At 41.9% G+C, this 15,503-nt stretch overlaps 1 protein-coding gene across 1 annotated transcript; it reads right to left on the reverse strand.

The window, feature by feature from the left end:
• Positions 1-205: 205 nt before the first annotated feature.
• On the reverse strand, positions 206-13,328 carry tonsl (tonsoku like, DNA repair protein). The gene is made up of 28 exons (XM_022750584.1): positions 13,039-13,328; positions 12,846-12,941; positions 11,889-12,031; positions 11,516-11,699; positions 11,262-11,391; positions 10,952-11,123; positions 10,733-10,847; positions 10,470-10,621; positions 10,144-10,296; positions 8,959-9,084; positions 8,513-8,711; positions 8,357-8,412; positions 8,140-8,229; positions 7,722-7,794; positions 7,445-7,608; positions 6,504-6,627; positions 6,163-6,404; positions 5,530-6,016; positions 5,235-5,437; positions 4,485-4,591; positions 4,110-4,266; positions 3,930-4,008; positions 3,536-3,840; positions 1,818-1,989; positions 1,395-1,570; positions 1,188-1,261; positions 933-1,066; positions 206-699 (listed from the first exon to the last, which is right to left on the reverse strand). Exons 1-28 carry the CDS (start codon positions 13,061-13,063, stop codon positions 500-502), a joined length of 4,338 nt encoding a protein of 1,445 aa, XP_022606305.1. The 5' UTR covers positions 13,064-13,328; the 3' UTR covers positions 206-499.
• Between the last annotated feature and the right edge of the window lie 2,175 nt (positions 13,329-15,503).

Raw genomic sequence — 15,503 nt, forward strand, 5'->3', positions numbered from 1 at the left:
GCTCACCTGGTAGAGCGCTTACCACATGGACTTAGTCCTAACCGCAGCTGCCATGGGTTTCAATCCTACCCATGGCCCTTTGCTGCATGTCATCACCTCAGTCTCTCCCCATGACTTTCCTGTCTATCTCAATGTACTATCAAAAATAAAGGCAAAAATATAACTTAAAAAAAAAGAAAAAGAAATGGACCATTGAAAGCAAAAGCATCATGAGTCACTTTAATTGTTTTTCTTTTTTTGAACAAATCATACAATAATTAAAATTGTTGAAATACATGAAGCTATTCACAGTGTCCATGGATTGGTGTGTAACTGCTTATTTTCTTAGTTCAGTCCTTTTGAACGTTGGTGTAAGTGTGGAAGCCTCAAGCTGTCACTGATGACTGAACACAACCAGAGAAATACAATAATAATACAAGTTGGCTTCTAATTTCACATGGTTAAAAATTCAGTGTCTGAGATAAAGATCTGTCACAAAGCACATTTCATTTTTACCTCCTTATGAGGAGGCTGCAGCGGAGAGCAGGCACTTGGTGTTTCGGTCAATGAAGTGTCCACGTGACCGAGCATTGTCCCAGCTCTGCTTTAAAACCTGCCTGTCCAGCTTGTTGAGTCCCTGAGAGCAAAGACGGAGATCCTTGACCAGCTCTGTCAGACCATCCAGACCTGCACTGTCCCAGGGGCCCGACACCTGACAACCTGAGGGAGAAGCAACAAACTGAAATTCAGAGTCTATACTTAAAGTCTATGCAAAAAAGATTTAGTATCCAAACCTGGCCTCTGCATATTTTCGCCCAACCTTATGTTATATATTCTATAACAAGCCCCCATTAAAGGCACCCTGTGGAGGTTTTGAGTTATGGTGCAGATAGGACAGACATGAAGGTTTCAAATTCTTCCCAAGTAGACACATACACACATACAGTACATACCTTGAAGGTTTAGAAGGGTCAAAGGTCGAGAGGCCTCTCTAAGAGAGTTCAGGATGCTGTGAAGTCCTGCTGAGGTGACAGATGGGTTTCCTGACAAGTTTAAACTCAGCAGAGATGGACATGAAGGCAGGAACCTGGAAGGGAATTAGAAAAAAGACTCAGAGCCAGGCAGCAGCAAAAGATCAAACCAAACAAATCATAATTGGGATCATAATTATGAGCCATGCAAGTTGGAAAATGCTCCAACACACGCACCTGGCCAAGGTGGCTACACTGCTGTCCGTCAACCCGTTCGCTGCCAGACTCAGGTGGGTCAGAGAACAGTCCTCCTATGATAGAAGATAAATGCCTTCATTTGTTTGTCCTGTACAGCAGCTATAGTTCCACATAAACCCCTCAATCAATCAATGCACTATAGACTATAGATTTGTATATTTCACTATATGATTCATGTGTGTGTACCTGTGACACAGCTTTGGTGAGGAGTTCCAGTGCCGGGAAATCAGCAGGACCCTTGCGGACGGCCGACAGGTCCAGGTGTGTGAGGGAGTGGAGAGGCAGAGTCTTCAACACCAGCTCAAAGCCAGTGGAGCCCAGTGCATTGTGGGATAGACACACTGATTTCAGGTGGCCAGTGCCTTCAAGATCAAAGGATTGTAATTTACTCATTTTAACGCCGCTCCAAAAACATATAAAGCGTAAATAAATGTAATTGAATCTTAAAAATATTTGGCTTGTTAGCTTTATCGATAACAGAGGGATTAGATGTTAGCTGGTGAGACACTTACTGCAAACTCCAAAGTTCGAAATCAAAGCGAACACAACTTTATGCATCCCATTATACAACACACTCCATCCATCCCCCTCTACATTTCGGGCCGTTACCTGTCAGAGCGCTAGCTAGCAGCAGTCGATGCTGCTGTAGGAATCGAGCAGTGAGGCCACAGGCCTGCAGCGACAGCTTGGCTAACAGAGGGCAACAGGACAGCAGACAGGACAGGGACTCTGACACACCGTCACCCAGGGGGTTCATACTGATGTCAAGCTCCTCCAGGCACTACGAGAGGGAAAACGACACAAAATAATTTATATTAAATGTGCGTCATTGCCAAATGTGCATGATGTTTGAGATGACTGTTTTTGACACTGAGGTTTCTGACACCTCTACTGATAACACAGGCCCCCCCCCCCCTGTGACCAATGAGATTTCAGTAAATAATACCACTAACTGAGGTGCAAGTGAAACTGTCACACTTACACCGCGTTCGAAGTAAACTGAAAAAACTATGATGGTAGAAAGTTTCATTAAAAAAAAAAAAAAAACACTGTGTGAATCCCTGAGAAGCAAATAAACGATGTACCCACAGCCGTATGAGTAATGACAAATCTAACGATTTGTAACACTGCCACACTCATCAACCAAATGAAACACAACAAAAAACATTTTCTTACCCTCCTGTTTTTCATCTGTCTCACAGATAGTTTTAGTTTTATCTGTTTTAAAGTTTAGTTCAGTTTTATCTTTTATCTTTTGAGATATCCATTTCCTATTGCAGATGACGCACAACAACATAAAAAGGTGACTTGAATTTTGTTTGTGGCACATTGAAAATATGCATTTCTGAAAACTTTTGGTTCATTTGGGTCCCAGTTGCTGTTAAGTTTAGTTAATTTGATTTTTCATTGCTTTGAGATTCACTTTGTTGTCCTGGTGGTGGCAGAAGTGTCAGAGGCCAAATCGCTGCACATAAACCAGAAACCAGCAGCATGACAAAGAGTGAAAACATCGTCATTTAGGATTTATTTACCCTTTAAATATACTATTATATAAAACTGCTTATAATGATCACAGTTACAGTGATCAACTGCTTATATGGCTCAAAAGGGACAGAATCATTCATATACAAATGCTGTTTAAATCATTTGCTTATAGTAATCAAGTAGTCTGCTCACAGTGCTCACTTTGTGTCTTTCAAACATGACATTGAAATTTTTTATTTTTTATAAACAGGCTATTTTCTAACTTATTTGTACGAGGTTTTTGCTCTGCCACAGCGTGTAACGACTGACCATGTCTGCTTCCCCAACTGTGTGTGAGCGTGAACGTGTGTGTGTGCGTACGTGTGCCTGCTGCACGCACTTGTGAGATCTTCCCCTCCACACATTGCCATGTTTCATTGAGTCATTTTGCCCTAACGCTCCTGTCCTGTTCGCATTGCAGGACTTCTGCAGTGGGTAAGTATCGCCCCCGCTCTCTCGCAGCAGGAGGTACGTTACATGAGTCGAGTGTATTTCACACCGACCATTCACACTAGGCTTGGAACAGGAGAGGGCCACGTTTACGTTATTTTATCCATCTTATATGACCTTTAAATCAGTAAATAGCCAAGCTATCAGTTTCATTACTTCATAATCATGTAATAAATATACAAATGTTGTGATTACTATTAGCGATTTCCACTGTAATTTAAATTTACTAGAGTGTCAACTTTAATGTTGATCTAAAGAGTATCGGACGTGGGAACAAATTTTTACCCAAGCTACATGAAACACTGATGACAGCAGGTGAAATAAAAACAGACTCGCCAAGCTGAGGTCTTTACCGGAAACGGCTGGCTCTGTCCCGTTAAAGCATTTGCTGCCTTCTCCAGTCCTTCCCCTGTAATGTGATTGGCAGAAATGTCCAGCAGCCGAAGCCGAGGCATGGTGATGGTTGTGGCCACCAGCTCAGGGAGAAGGTTGTCGTGGAGACGGTTGCCGGAAATACGCAGCTCAGTGAGGCTGGCCTGAAGTTTTAAGGCACGGAGCAGAGGGTTGAGGGAAGCGGGGGCCAAACTGAGGCCACACACCGACACAGACGAGCTCCCATCTTGCACCTCACACAGCCTGGTGACACGCTTGCTCTCATCTGCAGGGAGACAAAGAGACAGCTCGCTTCATAAAGTATTATTGAAATGCGTTTGTCTGTGTGCGAGTGCATTTGTGTGTGCTGCTCACCCACTGCCAGGCTGTGACAGGCCTTTTTGTAACGCTCAGGGAGAGGAGGGAGATCCCAGGAGCACACTTCAGCCAAAACCTGCAACATAGCACGATTACAATTCTGTCCTAAAAGAAACCTTAAAAACAGCCTTTATGCAACACACTTTTTCTTCATGTCTGCCCTCAAACTGCACTCACTTCTTCATTAGTGTGCAGGACAGCCAGCAGCAGGTCCTGTGGGGAGAGGAGAGCACCTTCTTTCTGCAGCGAGAGACGAGGCAGGAGGCCACATTTCTGGTAGTAACGCTGAGCGGCCTGCTCACACAGCCACGATACAGTGCAGGAGTCTGCCTCACTACAACACAGTGGAGTGGATATGGGTGTTAAAGACATGCAAAAACACCTGTATTTAACCAAAGTTAAATTTTAAATCCCAAAATAAAATAAAAAAAAAATCTAAATTCTGCTGCTGTCAGTCTCTTAAAACTACAAATGTCATAATTTGACAGAATATTTTTGAGGGAAATAACAAATAATGACGTGTAGTTACTCTTTGAAAAAATAAAAATCAACCTTTGTGGAACTGGGATGAGGAAAACATCTTCCTGAACTCTGACCCTCATTCTGATTGGTGGTGGCAGTGATGTGGGCATGGGAGCAGCCAATGTGTGAGCTGGAGGCTGAAATATACAAATTGAAAAACAAACAACAACAAACAAAAGATATGATTACTGTATCACAAAATTAAGTACACATACTTATGTACGTTTAGAAACTGCTATTGTGAATTAAATAACTTTCAACGGTCAATGTTGCCCACACCTAAAACTGCAGCTTCCAAAAAGGCCATGAAGTTGAATTAACACCTGTTTGAAACAGCTTCAATACAAAGTGAACATTTTAACCTTCATGAAGGTTGGATTTACAGCAGGGCTTTTGTATTATACTGCAATAGTTTTAGCTAGTTATAATTAATCAACAAAGTGTGAAGTGTTACACTTGCGAACTTACAGTGTGATTTTTAAAAACACACAAAATCCATTGAGGTCCCTGATGAAGTCATATTCAAGCAACAGCGGTATCTTAAAATGGCTCCACTTTCAGCCCTCACTCTCTCTCTCTCTCACTTACAGCCACATTTATCACTATCTAACTGAAGAATGATGTTACAGTTATGGCCCCTGTCATACTGAAACACTGATAACCATCTCGCTGGGGTCAACGCTGTCCTGAATAAGTAATATGAAAACTCTGTCTCTTGTTTTGACTTGGATTTCTTGGAACATGTTTTTCTAAAACTCGTCAGACTAATTGGAAGGATACCTGCATGCGTATTTGTGGAGGTCGTGGAGGCGTCTCAGGTGTCGTGTCGTCATCATCTGTAACGGTGGGGCTGTGCGGCCTGTTCACCTCTCGCCTGCCCAACCTCACCATGCCGGGCATCTGAGTCATTTTGACCTGGTGAGGCCTCAGAGAGCCATTTTTCAGAGAGAGCGTCCTGCTGGAGGAGGAGGGAACTGCAGAACCTAAAAGAAGAAGAAGAGCATAATGAAGGTAAAAGAAGCACCGAAAACGTGGAGCAAAATAAAAATGAAATAAAAACTGAAGATGTCGTTACCTCTGCAGCTCGTGTCAGTGTTTAAGTGCCTGTTTTGACTCCTGGCGGCTGAAAACGAGGCCGAATCCTCTCCCGTCATCCCGTCCTGCTCTACTCGAAGCCTCCTCTTCTTCTTCGGCTGGATTTCCCCCAAATCATCCTCCAGCCAGTCATCAGCCAGATACTCCTCCTCAGGAACCAGAGCTGATTTATTGCTGGATGATACAGCGGGTGTGCTGGAGAACTGGGGTTGCGACGGACCCTGGAGAAGAGATTTGGCGCTGCCCAACCCTCGAATGGCACTGTGGTACTCCTCTCGTGCAAAGACAAACGGCGCGGGGGTCTCCCTGATACTTTCTCGACCCGAGGTAGGGATCGAGCTGGTTTCTTTGTTTGGTGGAACTTCCTTTTGACTCGGGGCTGCTGGGAAACTGTGTCTCGGGCGGACGGGACGGAGAGGACTGATGGGGCAGTCAGAGTCGCTGTCGTCCGAGCAGCTGCTGTTCTTCTAAGGGATACATATACATAAAAATCATATACTGCAAGAGTAGATCTAAAGAATCCAGTTTGTATAATCTCAGTAAATCCAAAGCGGGTGCAGGAAGACGTTGTGTAGTATTTTAACCCGCAAAGAAAGCATTCATCAGACATTACCCCATACAGGACAGCAGCCTCTGTTCCTCTGGCTCTGTGCCGCTGTGTCGAACCATTGCTCTGCCACCGTTTGGGGCTGGCAGGTGCTGCCTTCACCTCAGAGTTCCTGTTGTTTCGAGGCCAGTCTTGGCTGGCGGAACCGCCCCCTCCAGAGGGCGACAGCGGCTCCGAGTTCTCGGCATCAAACAGCTGGCTGTCCTGCAGGGCATCGAAAGGCTTGGCTGGGGCCGGAGCAGCGGGCACTGTGGTAGACAGAGATAAGTGGAGGAAAAACAAGTGCTTGAAAGGATATTTAAAAAGCAAACTGAGGCTAACATGGCAAGAGCACGTGAAAGGCTCACCTCCCCCTGCGAGTGCTTTCCTCAGCAGTCTCTCTGTAATGATACACTCCTGTTTGGTGTCCCGGTCCAGCTCTCTGCTGTACGTCCTCTGCCACTGACGTAGGGTGTCCGCGGCCGTGTCACCCTGACGGAGGAGAGTGAAAACATGAAATAGAAACACACATAAGTGCAAAGTGGGACATGATTTTATCCTCTGGGGAGGTGGGGTGTTTTCTATCTTACCAGTACTGGTCACTAATAAAAACAGACCCAATTTTTGGTAAACTTCCTGGTGTGAGTTAAGAAAAAATTAGGAAGAATGTAAAGCAACATGTACAATTACTGCATCCAGTTTCTGGAGATATTATGCATCAAAAACGTTGGCGAGGATGTGATGAAAACCAAGCTTCACCTATCTGTTTTGTTGGTTTTGTTCAATATTAAAAAGACATTCTGGGGAAAAAAAACATTACTGTATGAATTTTGCCTGATGAAGGTCTGAGGGTCTTAATAAAGTGAGTTCAGGTGATGAAAAGTCTGTGGTATTTTTTTTTATTTTTCTTTTCAAGTCAGGAGTTTTTGATCCTACGCACCTGTCACTAAGACTTTATGGTGTGCAAGAACTTTTTTTTGAAATTACATCCTTGGAAAAATCATTACAGAAACTGCTACTTGGCAGAAAACCAACAGAAATTTTGTGTAAGGATGATATGCAGTATAATTATGCACAATTTGAAATGTGGAATGTCCATGCATCCACAATAGGGAAGAAATAATATTGAATAAATAGATAAAAACCATGGAGCAGATTACATTTAAATCAAGATGGAACTTAGAATTACAAGTGAATGGGTTTCCTGCAACATCATTTTCTATTAAAGAATCTTTTGAAATTTACCAGCTGCTACAAATCCATCAACACACACACACACACACACACACACACACACACACACACACACCTTGGAGTTGCGTAGCGTGACAGAAGCCCCTCTTTCCACCAGGAGCCTTGCAACCTTTAAATTGCCACAAGCGAGGGCATCATGAAGAGGAGTCACTTTTTCACATAAGGGGCCGCCGGGGTCATTGATGTTAGCGCCGCGCTCCAGCAGCACAGCGACAACGTCTGCATGAGAAAAAGAAAGAACGACAAGAGGATGGAAGAGAGTGTTTATTTCTTTATAACCATGAAAACAACTTTCAAACAAGGTTCAATACAGGTAATCCTAAATTGGTTACCATAGTGACCGTGGTTGCAGGCCTCATGCAGGGGAGTCCAACCACAGTAGTCTCTGGGGTTCACAGGGTGACCCTGACATACAGACAGGAGCAGGAAAACATTAATAATCAAACAATCCGTATTGTTACAGTTTCTGTATGTAGACCTTGTTTTTTATTCTTTTATCCTTATAAATTATTCAAAGCTGAGCAGAGACCGTCTCTGAGGTGAAGTTTGTTTTCTTTGTATAGTAAATATTTAACAAGCTCAGACAAGAAGCTCAAGTTGAAGAAATTTGTTACTGTTTACTGAGGATTTTACTCTCATCTGTCTGACTTTCATTTTGTTTTGCTCTCCATTTTGCATTTTTGGGTAACATTTCTGATGAAAAAAAGGGTTATTTTAAAAACAAAAATGATAAATCTTGTTTTTCCTCACCTGTTCTACCAGATACTGGACCTGCTTCAGGTTTCCATCTATACATGCTCTGTGCAGAGACGTCTCACCCTTCTCATTCCTCTTGTTCCACTAAAGTGAGGAGACAGAATAAAGGAGCAGCACGAGACATAAGAAGGTCAGAGGGTAAGGATGTAAGATGTGGAGTTTAAAGGTGAGGTGATTACCTGTGCAAAGTAACAACTGATAAATGACTCACCCTTCCCGCCTTCCTCCTTCCTGACACCATCTTGTCATAACCCTCCAAATCATCATCTAGAGACCATATGGAGAGTGGAACATTAGATAACTAATTTAATCCAAAAATGTCACAGGTCAACTCAAAGAGTTGGATAGTGGACAGCACGTAGCCCACCTGAATCTGAGAGGACGACATCACTGTCATCCAGAGGTTCGCTGTTGTCCATCTCCTCCTCTTCATCCTCCTCGCCATCACTCCCATCTGGACTCCAGCCCTCTGCAGCACACAGCTCCCGCAGCATCGCCTCAGTGTCCTCAGCATCTGGTGAGCCGCTCCGTCTCCGGGAAGCCAACCAGAGCCTCAACACACGTTTCTGTGGGAAGAGAAAGGAAGGAAAATCTCCAAACTTCAAAAAGTCTCCCTCCAAGTTTATTCATTCTAAGTCTTCAAATTTATAGTATGCCTATGTGGATTCAGCTAAATAAGAAAAGTGCTAGGAATATTACTCAGTCAGCCTGTTAATTTAATTTGACAATTTTTATTTTTTTTTTTAGATCTTAACCAATAACCAATTAATTTCCATTTTTTTTCATAACTTCCAGCTGCTGCTTCCACCTCACCTGTAGTCTGGCCTGCCCAGACGTCTGGGCGCAGCGTAAAGCCGTACTGTAGCTGCTATCTATATCCTGGGAGACACAGCTGCTCTCCTCCTGAGCTGTTGCGATGTTCAGCCAAGTGCTGCATTCCTGATAGAGACAGATTCAGGTGACAAGTTAGATTCACAAGTATGGACACCGACTGCCTGAATGAATGATTTATCAATTACAGTATTTTCTATTATTGTCATATATTGTGATTTGTTTTCTAAATTAAAACTACAAGCCAAATAATCGTGGACTTGATAAACTGCTGATTTTCCATGTAAAGAAGAATATACGGTATATTTTATAGAAATTTATTGCGATATTTTATACTCTAGTTGTTTTAAAGCCAAAATATATGGATGTAGCAAAGCCTATAAATGAGGACAAGCATAAAAAAGACGCTCAAAAAAATACACACACATCAATTGACAGTCTACTACAAAATGTAAGCACAATAAATTGATTCCAACTTAGATTTTTCAGTGTATTGAAGCAGTTGTTTGTTCTGTTAGTATAATTATGGTGTTAAATTAGGTCTGTTGTTAGTAGTACTAATGCTGGTAGAGATCATTGCACAACACCCAATACACATTTAACATGACACTGCAGACATTTAAAAACAGAGTAATGTTGGGTGAAGGTGGAAGTTGCGCTGAACAATATGCACAAAAAAAAAAAAAATCATATTGTGATAAGGACAGAGAGATATTGCGATATGAGTGAGGATCATAGTGGGAATGGTAATTTTTGCATTTCACTGTCACTGCAAAAAAAAAAAAAAAAAAAAAAAAAGAAACAAAAAAAAAACCAAAAAAAAAATAAATAATATAATATATAATATATATATATATTATATTATATATATATATATATATATATATATATACAGTATATATATAAATAAAAATGATGATGTGATTTTTGGTGGAGCTTGTACCAAACAACAAATCACATTCTCCACACAGAAGGGATGTTCCCTTCCGTGTGGAGAATGTGATTTGTAAGCCAGGGCCTCTCTGTAACACCACCACGCTTCACTTATGGTATGTTGTGACACAAATTGCAGCTCCTGCGATTTGGATAATGCACGTGGCCATATTGCGATTTCAATAATATTTAAATTAATTTTTACAGCCCTAGTGAAGATGCGGTCGTGTATACCTCTGAGGAGCTGCCCTGTCGTAAAGCCAGCTCCTGTCTGTAGTGCTCCACTGCCTTGCTGTGCTGCCTTAGATCTGTGTACGTCGCAGCCAGGGACACATGAATGACAGCCAGCTCCCGGGCAGCCTTCCCCAGTGCCTCAGCGCCCTTAAGCTGCACCAGAATGACAACACAGGTTTATATAATTCAATGCTCTTGCAATCTACTATACAGTTGCTAAAAGAGAGACATATGAGAAAAGTTAAAATGCAGTGGATATCGGGTGCTAAAAGTTAAAACGGCTGGGATATGAGTATTGTCCATGTAGATCTTTTAATGTTTCTCACTTGAGCTTGATAGGCATCCAGAGCTTTGCTGTAGCAGCCGATTTTACAGTAGAGGTCTCCCAGCTGCTCTGCGAGCTCCACGGCCTGATGGGAACCAAGTCTTTTGCCTTGATCCTCCCCCAGCTCTTCCTCTAATTTACAGCCCCGGTCAGCTATGGAAGAGGAAAAACAAATCCTGCCATTAACTCAAGCATCTTGAAAAGAAAAAAACATTAAAACATTAATTCAACAAGGTTGGGGTGAATCGAAACTCGCTCTGTCACCATATTTGAAAACTTTCTTCACTGCCTGCCTGTCCAGGGGCTGCTGGGAACCCAGCACGAGAGCTTTCTTCAGAGATCGTCTAGCTGCTACAAAATCACCAAGAGACAGCTGCACCTGTAGAAAAACATCATGAGGACACAGACACACACACTCACTCACTCGTCAAAAACTGTAGAATCACCGTGACAGACAAATGGGAGGGTTGGGTGAGTTCGTACCTTGCCGATGCAGTGAAAGCACTCGCTCTCACTGAACTTGTCTTTAATCTTCCTAGCACACTCTTTAGCTTGTTCCAGGCAGCGCACAGCATTAGACTGGTGGCCGTTACGAAAGTAGATGTTGCCCAGGTTAAAGTTTGCACGGTAGAGATCCTCCAGCAGCTGGCTCTTCCTTTACAGTAGGAAGGAAATGGAGGAAGACAGAACGATTAACAGCAAGAAAATGGAAGGCTCCTGACATTTTGCCGTCTTCCTGCCTGAGATTTTACACTAGGACATAGTAGTATAGTACAGTTTAGGAATTTCATACTCAGCGATGAAGACACTTCGGCGAATGAACTCGCTGCAGCGTTTGGGCTCCCCCAGATGATCGCAGACTAGACCAAGATTGAGGAACAGGCGAGCCTTCATCTCACTAATCTCTCGCCCTGGCACTGTCCCTAGAGTTAAGGAAAATTAAGAAAAAACAAAAGGTTAAGACGAACAAATAATCAAAAACTGCTTAACTATATTCTCCACAAATTCCAGAGGATACACACGAGTCTGTAACCAAACAGAACACACCTTCTAGACGATCATCCACAATGGCCAGGCTCTTCCTGAAGGCATCCTCTGCTTGCTCTAAACTCTTCCTTGACTGGTCCGATTCATAACGGAAGAGGTAGGTTCGACCAATAGTAGCCAGCGCCCTTTGTTCCTCCGCGTGATCTCGAACAGAGCGAGCCAAGTCCAGGTGATACTGCTGGTGCTGGAGAAGACAAATATATACAAGCCCTTATGTGCTTCGGAAAATATTGCTTGTGGGACTACAATGTTGTTGTTGTCCCGAAAATCTGCATCACTATAGTACTGCGGTAAAGTACAGCTTTGAAGAATCTGGTTTAATGGCCACACAAGTAATTTTTCCAGGCATTATAAAGCCAACCAATCTACTCACTTTCAAAGCCGCCACAATGTTTCCCATCTCTGCAAAGCACTCTCCTATCTTACGATTGGCCACAGCTCGTCCAATCACGTCATTCAGCACCTCAGAGAGCGCCAACTCCTGCTGGTGCTCCCTAATAGCAGCCTCATAGTTACCTGAGATACAGGGGGATCAGACAGAACAAACTGACTAAACAAGCAGTCAAAAAAAGGACTTGGGTTACACAACAAACGTTACGAATTCACATCAAGTCCAAAATGGAGTTGATAGGATGGAAAGTAGAGAAGGAAACAGTAAAGAATATGAATAAATAGATTGAGAGTAGAATACAGTAATCAAAACTCCACTTTACATCACTGTAAAACATTAGACATGTTATTGTGATGAATGCCAAGGGACAGAAGGAGGACGTCGATCTAACATGTACAAAATATACCACCGAGACAGAGGACATGATTGCAGACTTGTAGAGATTAGTATCATTAAAGACTGGTGTAAAAAATATGATAGAGTGAGGAGGTAGTGGGGAAGGCAGACAACTGGAGTGAATAAGCAAACAACTGTAGTAACTCTACCCAGAGTTAAATCCATAAACAGACAGAAAAAGCAACATCAATGATGCTACCTTCCATTGACCTCACAAAAGAAGAAGAAGTACCAGACCATGTCCAGTTCATGCAGAGATGATGTATGGAGTCACTGATTCAAAACAATTAAAAACTCACAATACATACATGTGCCATACAAAATGATGTTAATATATAACACACAAGCCAGCTCTCCATGTAAGAATTCATGTCTACTTGCGTCACCTTCATCTAGTGTTATAACAAATGTCCTATTTACACAAATGTCTATAACTTGCACATTTCTCCGGTCAATAAACGTAACATTGTAAACAGCCACAAGATGTTATTAATGGAACTGGCACAATCAACCCTGATCCTAGATATCATATAAACAACTTACCATTTCTGGACAGCAGCTCTCCTAGCTGGTTGCAGATGCTTGCCTCCTCTCGTAAGTTGCTACTGTTCTGGGCTTTGCTCTTTGCTTTCTGCAGCTCTGCAGAGTGACCACACATGAAACATTTCACTGACAACAGTCAAGTAAAACGCGTGTCCACTTCCACACACGGGTGACTATTAAAAACAATGCTTACGTTTTATCTCCCGTGAAGAACTCATCTTGATTCCGCTCTGGAGCCTGAGCTGGATGTAAACGACAAGGCAGCGCGCTTCGGTTTAGCTAGCGCTGCTAAATGAGTACCAACGGAGAAGCTATGAAGTCACGCAGTTAACCACGTTTTCACTTCAGCTTTTTTTTAACGATATGCGTCTTTGCTTGTCCATTAATGTTCTCGATGTCATTTAATGCATTCGATCGTGTTCAATGTCTCATGAAAACAGCGATAAACATTGGACGTATCGCGGCTTCAGCTACCAGCCTTTACAAAGCCCCGCCATTACTGGGAGCCAATGACTTCACTGCATTGAAATATGGTTAAGTTTTGCCCTAAGTACAGTTCTCAGGCTCAAACTCCACTTTAATAACTGGGAATAAAAGGTAATGTGTCCAATCCTGTCCCCAGCTCCGGCCATCTGCTATAAGATAGCACTTAAACACAACGCTTCTGATGTGTTGACATCTCTGTGTGCGTTATACAGCCTAAGAACAGCGTGCGCCTGTCTGTCTGACAGACCAGATTCCGGGGGAAAAAAACTTCTCATCGAAACGGCGGCGGTTCATTGGCTAACGACAACTCGTGGCAGCTGTCGTAGTTCCCCATAGAAACACAGTGGAGGGATCATCAGTTGCATCGACACGGAAGACACCGTAGCTGTCCTGTTATAGTCTGACACCTAGCGATTGTTTGTTCACTCAAATCTGCTACAGCACATAAGTATGAAAACATGTCAATGCCTTGCGACTGAAACAACACGCAGAAGTTACAGACAGTCTCTAGTCCACAGCAACGCCTTGCACTGACTGTGAGCCAAGCAGGTCAATCAGGTAAAAAGGTATATGCTTCCAGGTATCACATCTAAATCCTGTGACACATTGATTCAGTGTTGAGGAAAACCCAACTTTTTTTGTACCAAGAGAAATAAGGATTTATATTTTTATAGTCATTATAAAAATACTGGAAGTTGGGAGCCCATTCCTGCCAGAGAAATAATAAAAAAAATGAATTGATGGAAAAACAATCTCACAAAAATGACAGAGTAGGAAGTCAAAATGGTAATGTAGTATCTAGAAACCGAGAAATGTATGTCATGGCCAATATTATTGGCCGATTTAAGGTTATCAGAGAGTTTGTTTGTGCCAGAGAATATATCAGCTAATAATAGGAAGGAATAGTAGTACATCAAGTCAAATGTTCTGGTTTTCTCTGCCTACTAGTGGTGACTGCATGCTTTTTCCACTCATTGTAAAGCTTTGATGCTGCATCATAGCAGAGTCACTGTGACTTCACCTGTCTTCGAGATTTACTGCATGTCCTCCATCCCAAATAGTCCAGTACAGGTATGTTTTTCCTCTTTTTTAAACTTTAGTGTAGATTTACCCTTTAGAAATCAAGTATCAACCAGGCTATAATAACCTTGACTTAGTAAATCATAATTATGATTATACAATATAGTGAGTAAGAGTAAGTTAATTGTAAGATTGTAAATCAGAATTGTGTTGTTTGTCATAAAGGACATCCTCCGAAGAAGTTTTATTTCGATTCCTCAACTACCTGTTTTTTTCTAATTGCCCTGAATTAGCAGGCTTCCATTTACACATTAGATTTAAAAAAAAACATGCTTGGACTCGCCCCTGAGAAATAGATAGATATTTTTACTGTAACCCCCAAAACTAAAATTCAGTGTGCAGGTGGATGGGTTTTTTTTCCATTTTTATTTTACAAATTTTCAAACTGTTTTGTGTCAACAATTTCAAATTCAACCCATGATGTCTCTAATGTGAATCTTAAATTAAATTTGAACACCACTAGACTAAAGTAAGCTCACCGTAACTCAGGCGCAATAACTCAATAAAGGATATTCAGCTGATTGTTTGTTGCCTGTGTTGGTTTATACAGTTGGTGGCTGTTACATTTGCTTGGTCAGCAGGATGACTGTAAAGAAGGGTCCACAAATCTCAAATACAAACAATGTCTAACATTACTTACACCCGTTTGCAGATTGACGTCCATGGAGCTAACCCACATTCATGATCTTATAATCCAACTGTTCAGCTCGCTATAATAAAAAAAAGGGGATTGACACGTGAGTTGGATGATGATGATGTCAGTGCTGAGATGTTTGTTTTATTTTTGATTGGCTTATTCAGGTGGAAAGCACGCATTGACAGACAAATAGTGATGCACTCTGTAGTGTTGTTGAATCGAAAAACACATCTATTATTTGTTCTCCTTGAGATCACACTGGTGTTTGATGCTGTCTGTTGGAACCCAATGCATGTGTTATTTTATTTTTTTTATCAATCATCTGAGAAAATAAAGGACCAAGTAATTGCTGAAAAATTCTGCAAAGATCAAAAAGTCAGTTACCTTCTTGGCTTAATATTTATATATAAACATAAATATCATATAAATTAATATTATATATTATATTTAGATTT

This window comes from Seriola dumerili, unplaced genomic scaffold (genome assembly GCF_002260705.1).
Source record: "Seriola dumerili isolate Sdu_G_001 unplaced genomic scaffold, Sdu_1.0 BDQW01000149.1, whole genome shotgun sequence".
NCBI classification, from domain to species: Eukaryota; Metazoa; Chordata; class Actinopteri; order Carangiformes; family Carangidae; genus Seriola; species Seriola dumerili.